At 46.6% G+C, this 20,279-nt stretch overlaps 1 protein-coding gene across 3 annotated transcripts in view; it reads left to right on the forward strand.

The window, feature by feature from the left end:
• PIK3AP1 (phosphoinositide-3-kinase adaptor protein 1) overlaps positions 1 to 20,279 on the forward strand; it is a 96,016-nt gene that overhangs the window by 49,593 nt on the left and 26,144 nt on the right. For all 3 annotated transcript variants that reach the window (XM_037050842.1, XM_037050844.1, XM_037050843.1), the window contains 6 exons: positions 604 to 740; positions 2,957 to 3,101; positions 4,835 to 4,977; positions 5,096 to 5,228; positions 7,615 to 7,811; positions 10,646 to 10,835. In XM_037050842.1, the coding sequence (XP_036906737.1) occupies positions 604 to 740; positions 2,957 to 3,101; positions 4,835 to 4,977; positions 5,096 to 5,228; positions 7,615 to 7,811; positions 10,646 to 10,835 (945 nt within the window). The remainder of the gene's footprint in view (positions 1 to 603; positions 741 to 2,956; positions 3,102 to 4,834; positions 4,978 to 5,095; positions 5,229 to 7,614; positions 7,812 to 10,645; positions 10,836 to 20,279) is intronic.

A 20,279-nucleotide genomic window follows, 5' to 3' on the forward strand; every position in this document is an offset into this window, starting at 1 on the left:
TGACCTGTTCGGAAGCTGTGCACACTCTAGTCTTTCCACAATAGCGGTGTTGGCTGTGGTACTGATCTGGGACTCGGTTACACTGATCTCAGGTTTGCCGACAGTGATTGATTTTCACTGTTGCTCGGGAGGGGGTACATGGGCTAACCATGACCCTGAGGAATCATGGCTTCCAGGACAGCACAGGTGTTGCTTGATGTTCAAAAGATGACCTTTAAGCGGACTGCTCGTTCTTGGCCCTGCCTAAGAAGAAGGCACCTCCTATCCTCACAGCCGCCAAAGCCAGCCCTGCAAGAAGGGCAGAGGTGAGGCTGCCAGAAGCCTACTGGATGAGAGTAGATGTGCCAGCCCCAGACAGCAGCCTGCCTCAGACTTTCCTCCACATCACCCTCTTACTGTCACCCTACCCTGTGGCCTACATGGTGGTTGGCTTTTCACCATTAGGTCCTCTTTCATGATTTCCTGAGTCACTCCCGTCAGTTTGTATTTGTTTAACATTCAGAGCCATTTCCTATTTGGTAATATTTGGGGTTTCCATGGTGTGGAACAAACCCATCAGTTCTCCTTCCTTCTGTCCCATTCAACTGCGTTCTCTGCTCATAGATTCTGGCTGTGACTCAGTCACCGACACTGAGACTGAGGACGAGAAGGTCCTGCCCTACTCAAAGCAGCAGAACCTGCCACTGGAGACTTCACCTGGGAACCTGATGGTGGTGCAGCCAGACCGCATTCGCTGTGGGGTAGGCACTTCTGGGGCTGGCAGACCAATGCCGGAACAAGGGCTTTCAGGCTTCTCAGTGGATGCATTTGTCGGAGTAAAGGGAGCCGGGTTCTCCTGTGGCACCTCAGTGTAATCCCAGCCTTCCTGTGGGGGTTCCCCTGTACAGTAGCTGCCCTGGGAATCCCAGTATCTGGGTCTCGGGCACACCTCACTTCTTTTCATCAAAGAGAGACGAGCCTGGGAATGTATGTGCTATGGATGGAAGACTTTTAGTTCATGGATCCAAAACTCAGAACATGTGGGAGACCAGCAGACATGAGCATTACTCTTCACTTTTGCCACCCATGGAGTCAGAGGCCCAGCTCTGTTCCTGCGTAGTACTTGGTGGAAGGAAATGAGAGGTGTTTTGAGAGCTTGCTTTTCTGACCACTGGCCACTGGCATGGCCCAAAGGAGTGCTATGCAGCTTGATGGCTTCAACTGGCTGGCAAACATTGCTTGCTAAAGGAATAAGATGAATGCCTAAGCATAGTACGAATATCATTTTATGATGATATTCATATTGTGGTGAGACTTAAGTTAACAGATGACTTGCCTGTGGAGGGCCACTGTCATTTATATTCTCCCATAGTTTCTCTCAAGCAACATGGTGAACATGTGATATTAGTTTAGAGCAGCAAAATGCTTCCCTGCAGACACAAGCCCTTTGCTAAGTTTGCCACTCCGGGCCCCGTGAGACAAGAGGGTGGGAGAGCTGTGGCAGTGGGAATGACTAGTTTCTCTGACTTATTGAGTGGTTTCTCGTGCAGTGGTTTCTCCAAGGCAAGGACTCCCTACATGAGGGCTGCACACTGCTGCTTCGGGCTGGATTGAACCCAGACGTGTTTGTTTTAGACCGCTCAGTGTTTTAAAAGTTAGGCCTGAGAATCTGTGTTTCCAGCTTTCTTTCAATTAGAATCTGGTAATGCCGAGCCTGAGATGCGGGCGTAGCCTGAGATGCTGGCTGGGCCAACCAGCCCTTTAGATGGAGTGGGCATCTCCCAGTCCACTCCATACTCCTTCCTGCCTCTCGTCCTGAGATGGGGCTGGTGGGTGCCTGTCAGGGTACGGGGGAGGGTCGAACTAAAGAATGATACCTTTCACGTGCCTCCCTGATTCTCCAGGCTTTTGTTTCTTCTCCCATTCTGGCTTCCACTCACCCAGGAGACTCCGTGTTGTCTACTCGAGGTCTCTGGGTCCTGAGGCAGCAGGGTTGGGATTGGGTCCTGACTCTCCATTGAAGAGACATACTCGTTCTGTCTGGCTCCCTGCACTCCCTGTGAGAAGGAGCAGGTGGGACAGGGCTGGGCCTGCAACAGAGTCAGGTTAGCCACAGACACATTCACATGCAGCCTCAGAGGCCCCCAGGAGCCAGGATCATGCCCCTCCCTCACCTGCTGTGAAGCGACAGCCGTTGTCATGAAGGGTAGTATGAAGACTTTATAGCAGAATCTAAGGATGGACATATGGGGATTAGCTTTGGCCAGAAACATCTCCTTTCCATGTTTTTTTTTTTGAGGAGGCCTGTATCTTTACCAGTGCATTGTCTTGGAGGACCATTCCCCAGCACAGTAAAACAAGATAACTCCGTTTGGCTGTCTTGGCAAGAGATCTTAAAGTAAGGCAAAAGAGCTATGCAGGTTGCTCAGTGCCTTCGGAAAATTAACCCCCCAGAAAGTTATTTTTGTCCTTCTGAGAACAGCATTTAGCTGCAGAACGAGAGGGCTTCTCTAGGCTGGTGCCTCGCACACTGTAAGGTACATGGGTCACTTGGGGTCTCGGTGAAATGCAAATTATGGTTCAGTGGGTCCAGGTGGGGCCTGACGGACTGATGCTTTTATCAATTACAATAAAAAAGAAATGCGATAAAAATGAAATAATAAGACATGTAAAATATAAGACCTAGTTTTAAAAATTATTACTATTAGGTTCAACATATATAAGATTATTTCATCAAATTATTATAAAGGTTTATAAATGTTTGCTCTTGGTTTTTGTAACTTGTGTCATTGGGACCCACAGCAAACAGTGGCTGCCCAGCCCTGGATTACAGAGCCCCCTCCCCTCACCCCCCAGCCCCCTTCTAGAACAGCCTCCCTAAATAAGGCTGGGGCCGAGGGAGCTGGAGACCCTCTGGCTCAGCACCCTAGTAGGGGATGCAGCAGCGGGTGGGGATGATGACTGGTGTCCTTTCCAGGTGGAAACCACGGTCTACGTCATTGTAAGATGTAAGCTGGATGAGAGAGTGACGACGGTAGCAGAGTTTGTTCCAGAGGATTGTCCCTCAATAAGGGTGGAAGCCAAGCTGGAGAATGAGTACACTGTGTCCGTGAAGGCGCCCAGTAAGTAGCCCCGGGCACCTCCAGAAATGAGGCATCGCGTCAGGGTGGAGGCCTCTCTTGCTTTCTTTCGCTTGCGCTGCCTTCACTCAGCAGTGAGCAAAGTGACAGTCACGATTTGGATTTGGAAAAGAACGGTAGAAGCATCTGTGGGTAATGGGGGAAATGGCTATATTATTTCACAGTTCATATATTTTAAAAAATTGGAAATTAGAGGAAAGCCAGGAAAAAAGTCATGAGACTACCATTTAGTCTTTTGGGCCTTTGTTAACAATTTTTTAAAACATAGTTCTATCTATGTTTAGTTCTATCAAGCCATAGACTATCTATGACTTGATAGTCTGTTTCTCTTTATGTAATCTTATATTTATTTTCTCTCCACACCTTTACCCCCATGGTATTACGTGGGCTTTGTAACTTTGCATTTTATAACACATTTTTTCTTTTCATTTTTCATAACTCATTTTTTCTGTTTACATACATTACATTACAAAAGTAATGTATGTTCAGTACAGAAAATTTAAAGCATAGAATAACCATAAACAAAAAAGTAAATAGAAAGTCACCCATGTGCCCACCCCACGGGAAATCACTGGTTTCTATATTTTTCCACATCTGTGTACATGGCTTCGTACTGTCTCATAGCCCACTTTCATTGCCTAGAAAATACCTTTGAGTGTTTTCTCACATTAATGAATATTTTTTTACAACATGATGCTTAATGGTTGCAAGGTAACCCATTGTATAGATGTGCCACAGTTCATAAAACCAGTTCCTTGTGTTGGACTTGTATTTTATGACTCCAGTTTTTAAAGCTGCATGAGACTAAGTTGAAAAGAGGTCTCATCTTTTAATTTTTCATTTCCTCATCGTTGCATATTTATGTAATTTCTGATTTCATGCTGTTTTCTTATTATTTTAAATCATGCTATATTGAGTATCCTTATGCTAGCAGGGTGGTTTTTTTTCCTTTGTATTTAGGATTATTTCCTCAAGATAGAATCCCTGAAACAATGGGTATTTTGAAGGATCCTGGAAAATAGTTTAATTGCTTAGTTGCTTTCTACAATACTGCTACTGTCAAGCTTATTTGTTATTCCGTTACCAACACTAGCCCAAGAAGAGGTGTTAGCATTTTAAATATTTTTGCTCATTTGATGTTTTTAAAAGTAACCCATCGTTTTAATTAGCATTTCTTTGATTACCAGTGAGGCTGAATATTTTTCCATGTTCTCGACTTTGTTGCATTTCCTCTTTTGTGAATCGAATCTTTGTGGTTGGTGTATTTTTAATTTTTTCTTTTCCCCTAAAAACCCCTTCCTGTGGCGTAGAAGAGAGCATGCAGGGAGAGCACGTCACAATAACAGCAGAGCGGTGAATCAGTTCTACTGGCCAGATGTGGTGGGAGTGTGGAGTCGCACCCACCAGGGTCTACCTTCTGACAACCGCTGGCTTCTGTATAAAGTGCTTTAAATTCAACTCTTCTTCCTGTTTATGGCAGCTCTGGTCACGAAACGTGAAAAATATTCAAAAATTAATTTCAGACCCATGGAGAACTATTCCTCTGACCCAGGCTCTGCTGCATGCTGCCTACTCTGCTCATCTTCTATTTCTGCCCCTTCCCTCGCTTCCCTGTCACCAGCTCACCTTCAAGATCTTTCTTCCAGCCCTCAATTAATTTCTTCACCATTCAGATGATCCTATAAACACTTTTCCCTGGACACTTGTTCTTCCAGACCTTTCCTCTGGGAATGTCTTTCTGAAAATATATTCTGGGGATTTAGTGGTGTGCGAAACCTCTGTGAGCTATTACACCGACATGGAAGAAATCGGGACTTTATTGTCCAGCGCCGCGAATCCTGTGGAGTTCATGTGTCAGGTAAGGATGTTGAAAGGAAACCTGGGTGTTCTGGGCATGGAATTTCTGCCCACGGCTGGTCTGCTGGGTGGGAGACAGGTTGGCTTTCAAATCTGACTGTCTTCACTTTTGTGTTCAGGCCTTTAAAATTGTGCCCTACAACACAGAAACCCTTGATAAACTGCTAACCGAGTCCCTGAAGAACAACATCCCTGCAAGTGGACTGCACCTCTTCGGAGTCAACCAGCTGGAGGAAGAAGACGTGATGACAAGTGAGTCAGCAGCCCAACCTGGGAAGGCCGGCTGTGGGTTGATTCCAGGTTGCCGCTTCAGCGTCCAGTCAACCCGCACATCCTGCTCCTGGTTCCTGCTCCACAGCCCTTCCTTGGAGAAGGAGTCATTCCTCAGTGGCTAGCCAGAGATTTTTCTCAATTGTAAATCTGAGCACTTCACCCCTTCCTAAAAGCCCTTTGTAAAGTCTAAGCTCCTTAACCTGTTTGCAGAGTTCTTCCTGAGGGCTCCTGCTGCGTTTCTGCTCTTGTCTCTTTGCGCTCTCTCCCTCGTCTTCTGTGCCCTGCTCGACAGCGGGTATGGACTCCTTTCGCCTGATGAAAATTCTTCCCTGCCTCTTGCCACCTGGACTCTTGAGAGTACAGTTCTGCTTCCCTTTCTTGGCTGCCATGACCCTGGCTAACTTCTCTTTGCCCCCCTGCAATAGCTTCGGTTGCACTTTCTTGGGAAGACCATCTCAGACCTTCAGTTGGTTTTGCCTGCGTGCTGTGGGCTCCCCCAGCATGTTGGGTACCCAGTGCCCTAGGGTTCCTCAGCTGTGACTGTCTTCTTTGCCAGCTCAGTGAGGGCTGAGATTGTTGCCGAGTGGTTCACTGTAGGCTTGAAGCAAATATTTGTTTGATGAGAGAGGAGCAGACTCACGTGCGCATGCGGCATGGCTGGAACTAGAACCATTTGCGTGGGGATAGTGCTTGGCGTGCTGGACAGGATGCCTGCTGTCTGCTTCCGTGGACACTACTCTTCCTGTGTGCCATAGTTACACTGCATGCTGGGACCCGCTTCTCGGTTCCCTCTGCCTGTGTTCCATCCTCTCATAGCCTAAGAGAACTGTAGGATGAGGTTATAGTACCTTCACATCCTTCTCCTGGGGCCAGTCTCCTGTTGCCCATCCCCGTTTTCCTGCTGTGGAATGTTCTTGCATCGCTTTCAGCAGGTGTTGATATTCTCTATTCTCAAACTTGAGGCTCGGTAGAAAGTCTGTCGTAGCTTGACAATGTGGGGTCCTGGGGATAGTTTCAGACTCTTCTTCCCAAGGAGCTGGGTTTGTCTTATTAAAAAAAAAATATATACATATATAAATGAGATATAATGAAATGATATAAAATATATTTATACAGCCCTGGCTGGTGTAGCTCAGTGGATTGAGCGCGGGCCTGCGAACCACATGATTGCGGTTCGATTCCCAGTCAGGGCACATGCCTGGGTTGCAGGCCAGTTCCCGGCAGGGGACACACCAGAGGCAACCATACATTGACATTTCTCTCTCTCTCCCTCCTTTCTGCTCTAAAAATAAATAAATAAAATCTTAAAAAAAAACAAAAAGCAAAACAATAATAACTATTTAATATATATATATTTATACATGTATAAATGAAATAAAATATAAGATACTGTATAAAATATAATATAAAATATATTAACATATATTTATACATAAATATATATGTATATACACACATACATGTATATACATATATAAAATGTTTGTATAGAAACATATACATGCATGTATAGATACATAACATGTATTTATCCTTCTATAGTATATATATCACTCTTGGGTTTAGAAATCAAATTTTATGAAAACAAGACAAAAAATACTTGCCTCCACTAGACAGCAAACATGTCTCTTTCCTTAGTCAAATTTAACTTGCTTCTCTCAGATGTCAGTAGGCAGAGGAGGTCATGGGGAACTAGTGATTCTCAAGAGGACTTTGTCCTTCACAAACCAGAGGTTAACACACCTCCTAGGGTTCATATGCATTGACACCAATATTAAAGCCTGTTTTAAACAAGGCACTTACTGAATACCATCATATTATTCCTCCCAAGTCCCTTTGAGATTGTCTACAAATGCCTTCTGGTTCAAAACTAAGACCCATAGAAAGGCTAAGTAACAGAGTCAGGATTACCTGGCATACTTTATGAAACTGGGAATAAGAGCTATGAAGATGGACTTCTTTCTTTTAATCAGCACAAAGCAATTGCTTTAAAGTACCCTGAAATTTGCAGAGAAGGTCAAAACACGTTGTACTGCGTGGCTGCTATTTAAGTCTTTAGAAAGATCAGCACATTTTGAATTAGTATTATTTCTCAGGAATCTCTGGTCCTTTTAGAGAAAGAAGGTAGGATATTAATTATTAGATTTGCTAATTAATTAGCATATCATTTCTTCTGTCATCTGAAGGCATAATCTTCGGTGACGCCCTGAAAGAAGCTATTGGATGTTGGGTCAGTCGGCCAAGAGGTGCTCATTGAGTGCCTGCCAGATGCCGTGTGAGGCTCGCCAGCTTTGTCTCCTGGGACAAGGCTGCCCTCTGCCTTCACTGTTATCTGTCCATTAAGTTTTCCTTGATGATTTTTCAGATCAGAGGAGTGAAGAGCTGCCCACCTTGTTGCATTTTGCTGCGAAGTATGGACTGAAGAACCTCACTGCCTTGCTGCTCACCTGCCCAGGAGCCCTACAAGCATACAGTGTGGCCAACAAGCACGGCCACTACCCCAACACCATCGCTGAGAAGCATGGCTTCAGAGACCTGCGGCAGTTCATCGACGAGTATGTGGTAAGGCCAAGGCGGGAGAGGCCCCAGGACTGGAAATGTGTTGTGTGGTCCTAGGGTGGACTTTTCACCAAAGATGTGGGCGGAGCTCATCTCTAGCATGTCCTTGTGTGCCTCTTCTGGTGGCGTCTGGGTATGTGGGCTAAAGAAATGAGCCCTGGAATCACAGGGACCTGGGTCCAAGTTCTTGCACCAAAACCTGTCAGCCACTTGACTTTGGGCAAATTGTGTGTCCTCTCTCAGTTTCCTGACATGCAGAAGGCAGATAATAATAGTTCTACCTGTACGCTCTTTTGAGGATGAAAGGAAACAATGTAGGTAAAACGCTGAGGTCCACCTGCAAAGAATTTAAAGAGGTGTTTATGGAATGAATCTGCTGCAGGTTTGATGCTGATTCTTCTTCCCCAGTCACGTTTCCACCCACTTCCAAGGCCCCTCAGTGGGATGCTTCCAGCTGCCATGCCCGCCATCAGGCCCAGGAAAACTATGTTAGGATTGGTTCCTCCCTTAGCAGAGGACACCATAAAGCTCTGCACCTGAGGTTTCAGGGAGCCTGACTGTGAAGTCCCACCTGCTGACAGCCTGTCTCTTTCAGAGACTTCGCCTGTCTTAAGGTACATATTCCCAGTGTATCTGCTCATCTGTAGATATGAGTTTGTCTGCTCATCTGGTTTTAGACTCCACACTCTATTTCATCATGACTTCAGGTCCTTCTTTGAGGGTGATCTGAGCCCTGGCCAGGCTTTATTCCATGCCCCAATATTGCTTCCATTGTCTTGGAGGCAGATGCTCTTCCAGACTCTGCTCTACCTGCTTCTGGTTTTCCTCCATCTGCATGATTCACAGTGGGGATGTGGGAATAGCTCAGCCTCTCCAACAGGGCACTGACCTCAAAAGGAATAATAAATGCAATCCCGTCTTGCTCTCTATGTCCAGAAAGGAGTGAGCCTGTTACTGGCCCAGCAATTTAAATCTCTGTTCTGTATTCGACTCACTGTTGCATATAGAGGGGGCCTTCCCAAGGTTTGGGGAGTGGTTAAGTATGTTGAGTGAATAGAATAGCTTGAGTGCCTGTTTGGGGCATCATTGACATAATTGAGGCTCAAGGTGCTCCCAGTCTGGGAGTATTTATTCAGCTTTACTTTGAAGTCACAAATGTATATGATGCGGTATTTCATTTCCATGCCAGGAGTTTTTATTAAGGACAATACTGTGTTCATAGCAATCACTACTATTTATTGAATTTATTTGATTGTCAAATGCATCACCTCATTTGATCCTCCCCACAATCCTGTGAAGTTGATGGTGTTGTTATCTCCCTTTAACAGATGAGGAAAAAGGCTTAGAAAGGTGGAGTAACTGTGTCTTGAGTCACACACTAGTAAGGGTGGACATGGGATTTGAATCCTGCTTGCTGCCAAAGCTGGGGCTTGTTGTCCTACTTGTTGTCCCACTGTGTGTGACAGGGAGGTTTAGAGATGTACTTCCAGCTTGCCCTGAAGTGGACTCGGCTCACATTCCTTGTGTCATCTTTGTTCTCTGACTGTAACCCCTTCAATCAGTGCATCTTTACATCGTCCCTGCGTGTTGTTGAGGACCTCTAAGAAACGTCCCATTTCCTCTTTCCACCACCTCAAAACCCAATGCCAGACCTTGAGTCTCCAGCACCTCCCTTGCCACCTGGTCTCCTCCTCGGGTCTCATAAGGAAACCAGCAGGAGCGGCAATAGCAGATTAGCTCCCTTGGGGCAGCGATGGTGAAAAGGAGTCTTTTTTCTGGGCTGATGATGAAATAAGGATTGTGAAATGCCGAAGTTTCTTACCAGGAAAGTTGTGCAGGGGTTTCAGAGAAGCCAGCTCTCTGGCTTCACTTGTCACCTGGAGACAGAATGAGGGAAGGCAGCGGGCCTGACTTTGGGACACTTCATCCAAGAAGGTCTCTGCTCTTCAGCACACGGGATACGAAGCCGAGGGGGGCATTTTGGAGAAATGCACTGTCAGGACCCTGCAGCAGCCTGCGGGAAGGAACGGGCTAGTGAACGAGGTTCCTGAGGGGCCTCTGCCTGCACACAAGGCAAGCACACCATAGCCACAGCCCACTTGAACTTCCCATTTATAGCAAACGATTGGCAGTGAGCGCCCCCATTACTTCCCTGATGTGAGCTTCCTCTAGAAATGTAACCTACATAGATATGAAACTTTTAGAAATCAAATATACACCCTAATTGAACTTCCCAGTGGGACTGAACTTCCCATCAATCCCACTTAGTGGACTGATCCAATTTGAACTTCTTTGTGGCTGGTCAGTAAGGGTCACATCCTTGCATGTCACTGGTTGCCTTCTGAGGATCCACTAGGGTATAGGGGAAAGTTCAGAGGCCAGGTTTCCAGGCCCTTGTATAAGGTAAGGCGTTGGATTTTTCTGAGCTTTGCTTTTCTCATCTATGAACTAGGGGGGAGGTACATCTTTCTCAAGCAGTGGTGAAAAAAATGGCATATAATGTACAGTCAGATGCCTGGCGTTGTACCCGACACATAGGAGGTGCTCATGATGAAGTCATGAATTTGCATCGTCTGGTCATTGGACATTTAATGACTGTCTCCCGGGTGCGTGACTCTGTGCTTAGTACTGGGGGAAGAAGCAAAGGTTAAAACAAAAAACACAAAACAAATAGAAAAGTAGATTTGCATCCTGGCCTTCAAGGAGCTTTCAGCCTGGTGGGACATAGAGAGGCACACACAGAGCAGCCATCCTGAGCCGCGGGAGCTTTCCCTTTGCGGGTCGCAAGCCCACTCATTGTGTCCCAGTGTGCCTGTGAGTCCCATGTCCTCTTTCAGGAAACTGTGGACATGCTGAAGAGCCACATTAAAGAGGAACTGATGCAAGGGGAGGAGGCTGACGACGTGTATGAGTCCATGGCCCACCTTTCCACAGACCTGCTCATGAAGTGCTCCCTCAACCCCGGCTGTGATGAGGATCTGTATGAGTCCATGGCCGCCTTTGTCCCGGCTGCCACTGAAGACCTCTGTGAGTAGCGCAGCCTGCTTCTGCTTCCATCGTTCTGCTGACCAGCGGCTTTCTTCATTCTGACGGTGGGGGGTGGAGGGGGAAGTCCCCGCTTACCGCCACCTTGCCCCAGAGAGATGAAGATCCTGTTTTACACACAGTTAGAGCTGTCATCATGTGTTGAGACAAGCAGGATCCTTCTCCAGACTTCCTCTGCTGTGACTGCTGTGTGACTGGAAAGTTTAAGCAAGGGCCTGCAAGTCAGAGCTGAGGAAGGCATTGCCTTGTGACCGAGAAGCGAGATGAGTGGTTTTCACCCCTGTCTGTGCCCACGGGCCCTTTTTATAGCAAACGATTGGCAGTGAGCACCCCCATTACTGCCCTGATGTGAGCTTCCTCTAGGGTGTAACCTACGTAGATATGAAACTTTTAGCAATCAAATATATATCCTAATTGAAATATAAAAGAGAACTATAAATATAAAATAGAACTAATATAAAAAAGGAGAGGAACTTCCCAGGCGTGTCTGCACAGGAGGATATAATGAAATAGAGCCAGACACCTGTGCTCAGAATCACTGCCAATGTCATGGCCGCAAATGCCAACTGACACGCATCTGTTGTATCTGGGACACGGATGCTGCCAGTAGCATTGGCCTCAGAGCCTGAATTTTCCTAAACAGTGAACAATTCTGCATTCTCTTCTCTCCATGTCATAATAATTAAGCTCCTAGAAAATTCAGTGTATGTTAATACCCTGCAAAAACACAAGTTGTGTTTATATACAAAGTAGTTTGGTTTCAGGACTCAGAAAATTATGAGCAGGTTTTTTTTTAAGTTAACCTGATTTTATTGGCTTAATATATAATAAAATTATTTTCAAAATATCATATCTCCAGGACATGACCTTTTTTTTGGTAAACTGCTTAGCACATTTTGCCCATTTTTTGCTGTATTATTTTTCTCCCTTAGTAAAAGTAACACATCCTTGCAAAAACTGGAAACAGAATAGAAATATATAACCGAGTTGTTATTAAAAAGTCTACATGATGCCACCCAACCAGCCAGTACAGCACTCGTAACAACTTGGTGTATATTTGTCCATTTTTTCCATGCTTTTACTTGTGCCTTCTAATATTAAATAAAAATATATACATATATACACACAAAGATATGTACAGACACGTACATGGATATAAATACGTATCAGAAGCAGTTTTTAACCTATCTGTATGTGTGGGGAAATATTTAAAAGCCACAAGGGATGTGAAACACATCCTGGCGCAGGGCCGTCCCCCACACTGCAAGGTGTCTCGTGTCTCTCTCCCTCTGCTGCTAAATGCTAGTAGTGTCCCTCAACCCCGTGACAACCCAAATACTCTTGTGGATTTTTCCAACCCCCTCTAGAGGGCAGTGCCGCTCCCCTTGAGATCCACTGGGCCGAGTCAGGTAGATCTCAGATGTGTGCCAGGGCTGAAGCAGCGGGGCCGTGCTGCTGGCTTGCCAAGGGCCCTCTCCTTGGTGTGTTACCACTGTTTGCTCTCCCGTGCTTGGCACTCCAAAACACTGCCTAGGATTTAGCTCTCCTTCCCTCTGATCTACTTAATAGATTTAACTAAGATAAGACAAAATACCCATCAACATATGAGCTTTATTGATGAGAAGTTTTCTGAATGGGCTAGGTTGCATATTGCCAGCTTGCAGCCTGGGAAGAAGACAGTAGGACCTTGGGCCCACAGGGCGGTGGGCCCAGTTTCCCGTCTGTGAACAGGAAGGCAGTCACCAGGAGGGTGCCTCAGAAAGAAGTGTGAGCGGCAAGGAGGCCAGAGGCAGACCCTAACACTAGCAGCCCTTGGACCTTGCCAGCCTTGCACCTGGAAGGTGTGGTCCTCTGGTTGTTAGGGGCTTGCCAGTTGGATATTGGCTGCTCCTCTGAGGGAGTGAGGGAAAGAGGGAAGGGGCGGTGGGAGCTCCCTCCCAGCACCTAACAGGGAGACCTGGAGGGAGCTCTTTCCAAAAGAGCCTTGACCTGGCAGGGAGGCGAGGAGAGAGATCGGCACCCCCACTGTCCAAATCCTCTACCCCACCGAATCCTTAAAGCAGCTGTACCAAGATGCTTTCGTTAACGTGTAGCCTATAGACGAGAAAACTGGTGCACGGAAAGCTTACACAAATTCCCCAGTCTCACAGTTAATAGATGATAGAGCCTAGATTTGACCCCAGGTCTCTCTGTCTCTAGGGCCGTGTTCTTTATTCTGTGCCAGAAATTTCTATCTAACATCACAGATTTTAGTGCTTCTCTTAGAAAACTCATGTTATCGCTGCAGCCCTGCTCACTCTTTTCTGTGGCCCAGACCTGAGGTCACATGACAGCCCCGGGTGCCCCTGCCCTTGCACGCCCATCCAGCTCCATTACCCGGTGAGCACTGGAGGCAAGGGGCGGTCTTTCCAAGACACAGTCTTTCCCAATCTGGAACAGAGACCCTTTCACAAAAGAACATTTGGAGAACAAGTACCCACTTGGGAAGCCAGAGACCATGCCCATACGTAACTCTGTGCCCTGTGTCCTTACTGGGAGGCACTTGAACAATGAAAGAATCCCCCACTTTACTGGCAGTTCAGTGTGGACAGACACTTCACAGCAGTGATCCCCTGGGTGCGCCCCTGTGGGAAATTCCCCCACCACGTGAATGGAAACTGTGGGGAGTACTAAGGGCAGCCATTCCATTGCTCCTCACTGCAGGAACAGTGAGTCTCTCCGGTGCTTCCCAAGGTGGCAGAGTGCCACGGAGCTGCCCTGGTTTGTGCCCAGTTGGCAATTTGTAAAGTTGCCTGAGGTCAGGGTGATTCTGGTTGCCATAGAACTGGAAGGAGGCCACTCCTGGGCAGGCTACAGAATCTGGCTTTGGGCATGGGGACAGGAAACACACTGCATGTTTCATTTGCCTAATCACACAAGCTCTGGATTTTCTAATTCTCGACATGATTTGGTTTGTGTTCTGTCTCTGCGGGTAAGCCTTGAGAATGACCCCTCACCCACTGGCTTATAGGAAGTAGCAACTTGTAACCCAGAGAGAGACAACATTCATTTTACTACCAGTGACTCTCTAGGGGAGAAGGTAGCTTAGTTCATCAGCAAGGAGGACAAACTGATAAACATAAGATCCGTATTGGCAGCACGACCCAGCACATTAATAACTTGAAATACCTGCCGGCTGTCAGGTCAAAAGATAGTTTTCATCTCTGTTATCTCACCTGACTGTCCTTGGGCTTGGCGGATAGAATTATCTTCATTTTTACCTGTGAGAAAACGAATGGTCCAAGATTCAGTAACTCATTTACATCTCATTGTGGGAGAACTAGGTCAGGAATCGGGGTCTGCAGACTCCCAGGGGACAAATCTGCCTGTTCCCCTACTGGGACAGAGGACCCTCCTGGCCTGTCCTTCTGGGGTCTGCATTTGCCAGTTCTGGGGCAAACACTTAGACAGGAGCTATTTCTAAATGTCTAAGTAGCTGAGTTTATCAGTGCCACCTTTGTTAGCATTCAACCCCCAGGGCCTGGAAGTACGAGTAAGGAATGTAGTATTCATTCACTCTTTCATTCACTCACTCGCTCTCAGGGCAACCACAGAGAACCAGCTTCAGGCCAGCTCCTTACCACTCACTGCTTAAATCTGCCCCTTCTGGCTTGAGTTTTGGAAAGCGGATAGTAACGAGGCCCTCTTCTCCAAAGGGAATTCAAAACAACCACTAAGTAGGAAGGTTGCCAGGGAAACTCACCTTGTGAGTGAAGAGGGGGCTGGGGAGCAAGGTTGGGTTCTAACCCTGAGATTTGATGATTCCACTCTAATCTTTCCTTCCCCCTGAACTTGTGTGGGTACATGCACACACACACACACACACACACACACCCTCACACTCAGGGTCTTTAGTTTAGATATGCTGCCACCAGGTGGCAACTACATGTCTCTGTTATCAAACCTTCAACTTTGCTCCCAATTCCCTTGAGAATTTTCTGTTCAAAATCCCACAGATTTAAATCATCAATGTCCTCACTTAACTGTATAAGAAATAAATGTCTTTATTAAGGTTAGGCTTATGCAAACATTAATAAAAGTCAAGGCACATATCTCTTTGGGTGTTTTCACTATCTCCAGATTTTTTTTTCTGTTTAGTTCTTGTGCCCCTGTCCTTCCCTTCAGAGAACAACACGTTGGTCCTGGTGACCCTTTGACGTAGGTAACACATTTTGTGTGGGAAGTCTCACCCAGTGGTCCCTTTCCTGAGGCTCTGGGTGCATTTTCGAGGCCCTTGGGAAGCATTTGGGGGAGGCCCTGTCCAGCTGCTTCCAAGGTAATCTGCTTGTGGGTTTAGCCTTGCTTAAATATCTCAGAAGCTTGTCTTCCTCTCAAAGGAGAAAGGAGCAAAGGGAAATGTGTAATATCCGCTACTAGAAACTGTAAACTCACAGGAGCCGGTCTAATCCATCCCCAAGGGTGTTCTGCTTCCTGTGATTCCTGCCTTGAACTAATGAACTTCCTTCTTTCCTTCCTTCCTTCCTTCCTTCCTTCCTTCCTTCCTTCCTTGTTCCTTCCTTCCCTTCTTCCCTTCACCTTGAACTTTTATTTTTGTACCCTTGCTCCCTCTGCCCAGTTCTGTAGCTCAGACTTGTGTGTGGTAGAGAGCTGACTTAGCCCTTAACAACCTCCTTGGTAACTGGCATCTTTGTAACAGATCATCTCCAGCAGTGTTTTGTTTACCAGAGCTCTCTGATTACAGACCCTCTCTGTGAGCCAGGGCCCCTCAGAGCTGGGGCCACAGTTGAGCACAGTAAAGGGCTTCGCAGACCAGCCATGCCAGGTCCAAGTCCAGCTGAAGAAGCATTTATAAGCAAAATTGTTAAGTGCCATGCTACCTTTCCTGTCTGCACCCTTTTCTCCCAGGAGTCTTCCTCCCAAAGGCTGCTGGGGCTCTGTCATCCTCCTGCTTTCCATCTTGGGAAGACTCTGGCTAGTAGAGCCAAGAAATGCTTCATGGGCAGTGGGGTTGGGTGCAATGTGTGAGTTTCTACCAGCAGGGAACTCATTCTGTTCCTGTCCCTGTCCAGGGCTGAAACTGACCCAGCGGGGCAACGGGAGGCTTGGGGCACTTCCTGACTTCTATTGCTTTTTGAGCCTCCAAATGTACAAAGAATTGGGTGGGAGACATAGGGACATGCAAGCATACTGGATTGCATGTTTTAAAGTTAATATGATAAAAATCCCCACCAGCAGCAGGGAACTTGCTCCCATCTGGACCTGCGCAGCTGCGGGTCTTGCTTCCTCAGGGCACCATGTGCGAATCTCCATGCACTCAGCTTCTGTGCCTGCTTCTCTGGTCACCTGCTCCTACCTCATGGGCAAGTTGAGTATTATCTGCAGCGCCGCACACAGTAGGTGCTCCGCTGTTTCTCGAATTTGAGAGTGCCAGCAAATGAGAAGTAATCCTAGACTTTGTGGTGTGGAGTAGTTTGTGGACATTCCAGTGCAAAGACTTCACTTTCCCCAAAGGCGGTAGTGAGACAGCTGTGAGAGGTCTCCGCATGTGGGACGTCTCGGGGTGGCAGCAACTCTTCGGCGCTCCAGGTGGCCTGCTCTTTCATGCCTCTGTGCTTTTGCTTGTGCTGTTCCTTGGTCTGAGTTGCCCCTCTCTTTCCTCAGCTTGGAGGTGCCCAAATTCCTTCACAAAGCCCAAATGCCTGCCTGTGCACGTATTCGTTTGTTTCCTCCTCATCAGTTTGCGCATTCACACATCCATTCATTCATTCAACAGCATTTATTGAACCCTTCTGGCGTTTCAACCTCTGGCCAGGTGATGAGGAGTCAGTACACAGGCCAAGTGATCCCTTCCTTCCACAGCTTCCCTTCCAGTGGGCGGGCTGGATGTTAAACAAGAATACCATGTAACTGAATGTATAGCTACACGCTGTGACACAGTACCCCGAGATGCCGGCTCTGGAGGTGGAAAAGGAGACGATAACTTCATAAGTCAGTACCCACTGCACCCCACCATGAACTCATTCCCTAGGCTGATTCCTGCACGGCTGAGAGTCTGTGTGCTTCCCAGGAGGCTGTATGGAAGAGCTTGTCTGCACAAGAGATCTTAACTTGTTGCTTCTCCTAGCCCTCTCATTCTTAGCCTCTTCTTTTTCATTGTCATTCACTCCTTAGCCCTTCTCATTTCAGACTGCCATTCTCCTCTCTCTGTTTCTCTCTGTCTGCGTCTCTGTTTCTTCCCACTCCAACTCCCCCCGCCCTCCGCCACTTTCTGTCTTCTGTGTGTGTGTGACTCTCTCCCTGTCTGTCTCTTTCTCATTACTTCTCCACTCGGGTGGGGGAAGGTTGGGCTTTCTCATTGACACGCTCAGTCAAAGCGTGCATCCCACCTGGGTGTAGGTGGAACCAGTCAGGTTCCCGTTACCTTCAAAGGCCCGAGCATGCTGCTCCCAACGGAGGGCCCTTTTTTTGGCCGCAGAAATACTTAGCGAGGGGGAGAAAATTCTTTTGGCCTGCTTCCAGGGTTTGAGAGCCTTTCCAGAAGAACAGTTTCTCAGTATTTGACATTTTACTGTATTGTGTACTCAGATTAGGTTTTATATTAAATTTACAATGTGTAATCTGGATGGAGTTTCTACCGCCCCTAAGTAACCTAGATTTAGGTCCCATCGAGAATATCATATGGACTTCTCTGAAAATTCGTTATCGCTCTTCACCGATTCCCTAAGTAAGTGCCTGCCCAGCCACCTCTCCTCTGTTCAAGCTTCTTTCTTCCCAGGAATGGGTTATTTCTGACTGACTCCCTAGAAAAAGTATAATATAACTCTGCAGCTGCCTCTTCCCAGAGGAGACTGTGCTCCCAGATTCTCTCTGTTTTATTTTTTTTCTTTCCACTGAAGTCAAAGGACTTTGCACTTTCTCCTTAGACTGATAGCAGGTTTCAGCACATTTCATTTCAGTTTCAATTGACAAGTGGTGAAGGTTAAGTGCTTAGAACCTGAAGTACAAACCCTGAGCATCCAGGAACTCGGGGATGGATTATTCTGCCTTCCTTTACCTTTTGTTCCTTCACCCCTGGGATTTTCTGTGTTTCAGTCACTGTGTTACTCACTGTGTGCCTCGGCTGTGTATGCATGAGGGGCTGTCACGTTTGTACAGAGGTAGTATCTGCTGCTCTTAGGGCTTACTGACTGAGGTAGGTATAGCAATAGTGTTTTAAAAATAATTTCAGCCCCGGCTGGGTGGCTTGGTCGTTGGGAGCATCATCCCGTACACCAAAAGGTTGTGGGTTCAATCCCTGGTTGGGATGTATATGGGAAGCAACTGATGAATGTTTTCCTTTCACATCAGTATTAGTCTGTCTGTCCGTCTGTCTGTCTCTGTCACTCCCTCCCCACCCCAGCCGTCCCTCCCTTCCTGTCCCTCTAAAATTAATAAACTTATCCTGGGTTGAGGATAAATATTTAAAAAATTATTTCACGTCAGCTGGCATCCAGTGCCTGGGGAGCTGTGCAGAGGAGAATTCTGAGGCCAGGAACAATGCTTTGATTGATTAGTAATGTTTGCCTTGAGTATTGAATAGGGACGTGGAGGCCACTGTGCCTGTTTGCTGTTCTTGGTCCACATCAAAGATATTTATGTTCAGTTGAGCATAAAAAGAATCATTTTTAAAAAAATACAGATGTAAATGAAATCACTTTTAAGCAACTCCACTTAAGGCAATGCGTATTGAGAGACTCAACAGAGGCCAGCGCCTGCATCCGGCTGGGGCTGCCGAGTCCCGGGTGGGCACAGTGGCCTTGCTTGACTTGGGTGCGCCCTGCTCCCAGGCTGACTCTGCTGGTATTGGTCCCATGTGTGGCAAGCAGAATAATGCCTCTGGATCTGTGAACATGCTAGATTACATGGCAAATGGGGAATTAAAGTTGCAAGTAGAGCCCTGGCTGGTGTGGCTCACTTGGTTGGAACATCGTCCTGTACACTGAAAGGTTGCTGGTTCGATTCTCAGTCAGGGCAAATACCTAGGTTGTGGGTTCATCTCTGGTCAGGGAGCGTATGGGAGGCAACCAGTTGATGTTTCTCTTTCTCATTGATCTCTCTCTCTCCCCCTCTCCTTCCTTCCCCCTTTGTCTCCCTCTGAAAGCGATATAAAAGGGTCCTTGTGTGAGGGTAAAAATAACACATGAAATTGCAGGTGGAATTGAGTTAGCTAATCAGGGGCCCTTAAGACAAAGGGAATGTTCTGAATTATCAGGTGGGCCAGTGTAATCACAAGGGTCCTGACAACTAGATGAAATCAGAGACGGCACCATGAGAAGGACTTGGCTCAGCTATTCTTTCTGCCCAACTTTAAAGATGGAGGAAGAGGGCCTGGTGCCGAGGAGGGAAGGCAGCCTCTAGAAGCCGGAAAGGTCGACGAGACAGATGCTGGCATTCCTACAAAGACATGTAGCCTGGCCAAAACCTTGATCTTAGCCCAGTGAGACCCATTTCAGACTTCCAAACTACAGAACTGTAAAATAGTATACTTATGGTGTTGTTTTAAGTCACTGTGTTTGTGTTGATTTGTTAAAGTAGCAAGAAACCAATAGGCCATTAAGGTTATCTCAATATAATAATCATGATGACTGCTCACATTTGGTGCCTGGCACTGTGGCTAAGCATTTATAGGCATTGTTGCAATTGGTGCACATAGTCTTCCTATCAGGTGGGTACCGTTATTCATCCCCACTTTACAGACAGAGATATGGAAATTCAGTGACATCAGGTAACCTGCCCAAGGATGCAGAGCTAACAGGAGTCAGGGCCAGGGCCTGAACCTGGCTCTCCAGGTCCATGCCTCAGTCACAACCCTCAGGCCCTTTCCTGAACCACAGGACTCAAAAGGCATTTGCATTCGAAAGAATAGGCTTAGTTTTAAAACTTATAACCATGGCATTGTTTTAACAGTAAAAATATGGAATCAGGAACAACAAAGAGTAGATAAATTGGGGTTTATTTAAACAATGGAATATTATGCAACATTGAAAAGAATGTGTTAGAGCCACTTCTGTCAACCTCAAAATCACAGTACTACCCCCCAAATCAGCAAGAACTCGATTTTTAGGTCACCCATGTAATCGGTCATTTATTACATTTATTACATTGTAATTGGTCATACATTGACCTTTGGCTTTTATTGTGAAGCATAAACCCATGGAGGTTGAAACTGTGTACAAAAACCATTGGTAACCACAGCAGATTCTACTCAAACCCGAGTAACCAGTGGTGCCCTCTTACTCTATGACTCTCAGGTGTGGGTGTGTGTTTGCGACTCTGAAGAAAGTGTTTTGGTAGCAGAAGTTCAGCCTTGTGTTGAAAGTAGGGCTTTGATATTATCAGGGGGTTGTTCTCACTGTGTCCTATCACACAATTACTGGGGACTCACTT

Source organism: Sturnira hondurensis, unplaced genomic scaffold (genome assembly GCF_014824575.4).
Source record: "Sturnira hondurensis isolate 20B ecotype Veracruz unplaced genomic scaffold, ASM1482457v3 Scaffold0006849, whole genome shotgun sequence".
Lineage (NCBI taxonomy): Eukaryota > Metazoa > Chordata > Mammalia > Chiroptera > Phyllostomidae > Sturnira > Sturnira hondurensis.